The sequence below is a fragment of the Apis dorsata genome, unplaced genomic scaffold (assembly GCF_000469605.1).
Source record: "Apis dorsata unplaced genomic scaffold, Apis dorsata 1.3 scaffold_209, whole genome shotgun sequence".
NCBI classification, from domain to species: domain Eukaryota; kingdom Metazoa; phylum Arthropoda; class Insecta; order Hymenoptera; family Apidae; genus Apis; species Apis dorsata.
In genome coordinates, this window is record NW_006263493.1 from 198,389 (window position 1) to 203,849 (window position 5,461).

General features: G+C 35.3%; 1 protein-coding gene across 2 annotated transcripts in view; it reads left to right on the top strand.

Annotated features, from left to right (window-relative positions):
* Positions 1-3,253: 3,253 nt before the first annotated feature.
* The window catches only part of LOC102671125 (eukaryotic translation initiation factor 4 gamma-like), a 32,914-nt gene continuing 30,706 nt past the window's right edge, over positions 3,254-5,461 (top strand). The window contains exons 1-2 of one of the 2 annotated variants that reach the window (XM_006615058.2): positions 3,254-3,577; positions 3,698-3,794. Coding sequence is in view for 1 of the 2 variants with exons in the window: in XM_031510147.1 (XP_031366007.1) it covers positions 3,723-3,794 (72 nt within the window). In the remaining variant the exon portion in view is untranslated. The remainder of the gene's footprint in view (positions 3,578-3,697; positions 3,795-5,461) is intronic. The other variant, XM_031510147.1, reaches the window with a different exon arrangement.

A 5,461-nucleotide genomic window follows, 5' to 3' on the forward strand; every position in this document is an offset into this window, starting at 1 on the left:
TGCGGCTGCCGTTATAAAATGGCTCCCCAAAGCGAGAGTCGGAGGAGGAAAGAGAAAAAGGGAAAAAGAGACGGTGCCAAAAATATCCGATGCGTAGTTCGCACGAACGAACGAACCGTCGTGCCGTTTCGATTCCTGCCGCTTGAGAAACGGGCGCGTTTCCCAGCTAGAAATAAAATCCTCCTGCCACTTAAAACGTTGGACGATCTGGAAAATCTGGAAACTTTTCTCTCTTAAAACAATTATCCTCTCCAATTATCATCACTTTCATCAACTTTCTTCGTTCGAGGAAAGAAAATTAACCAATTTGATCGATCCAACGAGAGCTAGAGTTACGTAGATCGTCCGATATTAATCCATAGGGAATCGATACGGTGTCTAACTACCTTCTAATTGACTCAAGTGTCGCCCCGAGCCCACCGAGAAACACCTAAGCTTACCTCGCTGTTTAACCTGACTCTGCATTGATCGATACTCGCGTGGACGCGTGCTGGACACGCACGGTTTAAAACGTGGCTTCGCAAGATCTCGCAATCGGCTCAGAAAATCTCCGCGAGACGGATCCCTGAGTCACAATACAAATACAGATTATATATATATATATATACATACACGCTTGCCACACAATCCATTTAATTAACTTTATGTGTAAAACGGTTACGAGGTGGTTGGAGAAACAGAAGCATGGAAAAGCAGTCGTTGCAACGTTTTAATTTCCGCTAACTCGTTCTATGACTCGATGTCACAATACGAAATTATTCGCGATGGAAAGATACTCGAGATGGGAGACAGGATCGAGATTAATCGCGAATATGGATGGAGATAATAAGGAGATAAAAGAGGAGGTTTTTTGTTTTCTTTTTTGATCGTTGGAGGAGATCACGTGGATCATGGTGTGAGAAGTGTCGCGCGCGCGCGCGTTGTCACCGCAACAGGAACGCGCGGTTGGACGCGCGAATCGATAAGAGGCGAGTAAAACGTGTGGTTTTGCACCGCGCGCGAGTGTTAAGCGTTGGGCCGCTTTTACTTTCACCTTTGTGGAAACGTGTGCCGCGCCCTGTCTTTACGGATCAATTATAATACGTCGATTAAACGTTTCGAAATTCCAAAGTCTGACTGTAATCCGTATTTACCCCGTGTCGAGAAGATTCTTAAATATATGTAATCTCTCTTCTTCTCGATCTCTCTCATTGTGCTCTTTTCGCATAGAAATAAAAGTTATTCGAAATTATCATTGATCAGCGAGAGATGAATGGTGGATTTGTTATCATCGAGCGATCAAGATCGATACAGATAAGTCAGTTGCGACTTCGTTTCGACGCACGAATGAAGGAGATATATATTTTCCATAAACAGAAAATGAAATTTATACGCGTTCTATTAACTGGATATATCCCGACAAACGGGATACAAATTTAGACGTCCGCTTACGCGTCGTCTGCGCACTCGTTAAGTCGCTCTCGCGACTTTTCTAATATTTATTTTCCACCCTCGTCGTCTGGTGGAAACGACGATGACAGTCAGGTGAGTCAGATGGATCGTAAAAGCCAATGAAACTTTGCAGGCTTTTTTCTTTTTTTTTTATCTTCGATTTAAACGCCGCGCGGGATCAGTGACGACCATCGTCATCGTCGCCGAGCGCTATTAGCTCGATGGGCTAAAATTCCTTACGAATTTTCTAACTTCCGGTCAGATAGGATTTAACGAATTTCAGGAATCTCATCGCTTATCGGAAGAACTTTGTAACATCCTGCGACGAGGCGACAACGGGAAAGTTTTCACGATAAGTAGAGAAAGACTGGCAGCTCTTCCTGCTAAATATATTTTTACTCCCGTTGACTCATCGTTGAATTGCAAAAGGTCTGGCTCGGAACAACCGATTCGGTGCTTTGCCTCTTCTCTTCATCAGATTATGAAAAAAAATTCTACAGACCTGGAATAATAAATTTCCCGTATTGTTCCGTCTCGAAGATCGTAATCGTGGGACGTAGCTGAACGTAGCGATTGCACGCTTGTTACTGCTGATGCTTTCACTAGCCACTCGTACATTAAATTCGTTATGGAGAATCCGTGATATTACGAAAAGAGCATCGGTATGCAGTTTAACGAACATTTACGTCTCATTATTCGTAATTCTATTCAATTTCCTTGATAGGCGGAGGATGAAATTACGGAAATTCAGCAGAATGAGACTACTATGCACCAATTCGCATCAAAATCTTTTCAGAAGTGAATAAAGAATTACGATATAATTCGATCTTTTGCTCTAGAAAATATTCGCAACGATATGCGCGCGTATCTAACGTTAATGCATAGAATATATTATATATTATGTATATATATATATAATATATATAATATATTCGGAGAAAATAACTCGTACGCTATCGCAAAGGCGGTAGTTGTCAAACGAAGTCACTGACACAAACTCAATAACGCCGATGAACTCTGACACAGGCGGTACGTGACTAACCGAAGAATTAATCAGCGAGAGTCACAAATCTTTATTTAACTTATGCGGAAAAGATTTAATGCACGCTCAAAGGTGTTGATGCAATTTCTCCTCGTCGTATGATGAACCCACGCATCTTTTCCCTCCTTTCCGCTCTTTCGACGCTTGTCTTCTCGCGAATAAATCGAGCCGCGACGACACTCGAAAACGGCTGGACGATGAATCATTGCGTTGACTAATTGAATTGTAATCAACGGAATGCACGAACGATGTGTTTTCGAGTTAAAAGTATTTTCGTATCGTTAATATTTATGCGAATTGACCTATTCATGTACGATATTTCAATCAGATTCATCGAATGTAAATATATAATCGATTTTTATATTTTTGAATTTTTTGAAGGTTTTATACATTTATGACAGACAATGGATTCTCGAAATAAACTTCGATTATCTATACCACTTTGCTATCATTTCCAACGTTACCGATTCAGGATGAAATAAAAGATTACTGCACTACGAATAAAAATGAGAATTTGGATTAACATTCTTTACCACGCGCAAAAGAACGATAAATTTTAATGAATTAATAAAAATAATGAATTATTTTTAAATTTAATAAATCGTGATGTTATAAATTATATTATATGACGTTAAGAAATTATAAAATTAATGAAATATAAGTAGAATATTAAAAATTATAATATTTAAATAATAATATATATTCTACAAGTAAATATTTTATTATTAATATATACATCACGGACACTCGTCTTTATCCGCTGAGCGCTTACCGAATGGGAAAAGGCATGAGTCAGTTTTATTTTGGCCGTTGTACTGTTTAGACGTATCGAGGTTATATGTGTTTGTTTTTGTGTATAATTTAAGGTTACGTACGAATTTCGTGTTCAAGATATTACGCATTTAATCGTGATTCTTAAAAATACATTTATTTGCCAGTGTTTGTAATATTTTCATTTATTTATGAGTGTTTTAAATACGTTCTTTTACAAGTGTAACATTGTGGCAACAGTTTCGCGCGGTTTTATTCGCAAGTGCCAGTATATTTCGCCATTATTATGGACGGATGAGAAACTGCTGATCATCACTATGCTATCTACGAACAGTAAGTTGCTTTTTGCCCAGATGATTATTTTACATTGTCATAAAATTATCATCTCTTTCTTCAATTTTTTCAATTTGTACTTCATAATTTTTAATTATGTTGTCCTACTTTTTGTTATAGATGTTTTATTACTTCTACATCTTACATGATGATGTGTACAATAAATTGTCTAGAATGGACTATAGCACCATCAATCGTAATATTCTTCGCATCGATGGTGAGTTGTATATATTTTTGTTCCTTTGGTCAATTATATCGATAAAAAGTTCGAATCGATATGGATGATTGATAATATATCTAGAATTTTGCAACGAGCATAGTGATTTATTTAATCCGTGAATAGTAATTTCGTTTTTGCGTTTTATTTATTATTTCTAGACTAGAGCTTCTTACACATCGTATTTCTAAATATTAATAATAAAAATCTTTCGTTTTTCGTCTTTTATTTATTTGAAATATAATGGTTTAGTTTTATTTTTCTGTTCAAAATATATTTTTTGTGCAAGAAGGCATTTCACGATCTACAGATTTTAGAATCAAACAAGTTTTAAATATTTTTATCAAAAATATGCTCTGATGAACAAATCGCTTAAAGTTATTTCTACTAACATTTAGATTATTTAAGTTTTTTTTTACTAGATATATTTTTTATTGATTGTTAACTTTTTAATCTTTTTTATATTTTAAATAAATAGAGTTTTTTTTAAATTTCGATTTAATTCTTTCTATATCTGTTATTAGGATTTTTATTTGATTAGAAAATCTTGAGGTTAGATTTAAGTTTTAGTGGACATGCATTTTGAAAAAGAAAATATATGTAAAAGAAGTCTAGCCTAGAAAAATTACCATAGAAAAAGTATTAATTACTTGTCTTTTTCTTAAAATTCTTAAGATAAGGATAGGAAATCATTTTTGTTACAATTTGACACTATTAAAAGACACTTTGTTTAATATCGTAATTAGTCGATACATTCCGATTCATCATCATTCGAAATGGATAAATTGCTATCTGAATCAAAATCACGAACATTGATTTCGGTTTAAATCATATGATAGCTAAATTTTTCTGTTTGCGATAAACAATTAATTACTTAGATTACTTCTTTCCATCTAGTATCATTTTCAGCATAGGAATATTTTTACTTTATCGACAGAGCATAAAGAAGATTTTACCGACTATGTGACTTCTGTTGCATATCTTCGAAGCCGACAAAAATACAAATGTAACGTTAGAACTCTTTTTTAAATTATTTAATCAAAACATTGCTTAATTTACAAGTCTTATTGTTTCACATATTTAAATAGTTTATTGTTACATTTCTTCTATCAATAATTATTCATCAAATGAAACAACAGAATGTAAATTACTTGTCAGAAAAATAATTCTTTCTACATACAATCATATTTATTTCTCGCAAAAACCCACGTTCGTATTTTAATTCGCATTGTAATTTCTTCCCTCGCGCGATCATCTAGACGTTTACAAATTACACACCGAGTTTCTAACAGGCATGGAATAAGATCCTTGTTGATTAATGCGAGCATTCCTACGAAATTCTCCCGTTGGCCTCCATCTAATTTCTGAATAGCTCCGCCCAGACATTGTTTCAACGGAAAGGAAATCGATGCTCGGGATTCAAGAAATCCTCGTTCATTTTGTTCGGGTAATTAAACGTGGAAATCGGCTGTCGCGCGTATAAAAATAGTACTCTACGCGCTTTTTTCCTCTGTTATCGCAAAAGATCAAAAGAAAAAAAGAAAAAAAAAATCAATTGACCAATTTCGTCTCGAGATTGAACGATCCCCACGAACGTAGGGACTCGAACGTCGAGACGAATATATTGGTCAAGGAAGCGAAGTCGTTCCCTGCCCTGCGTATAAAAT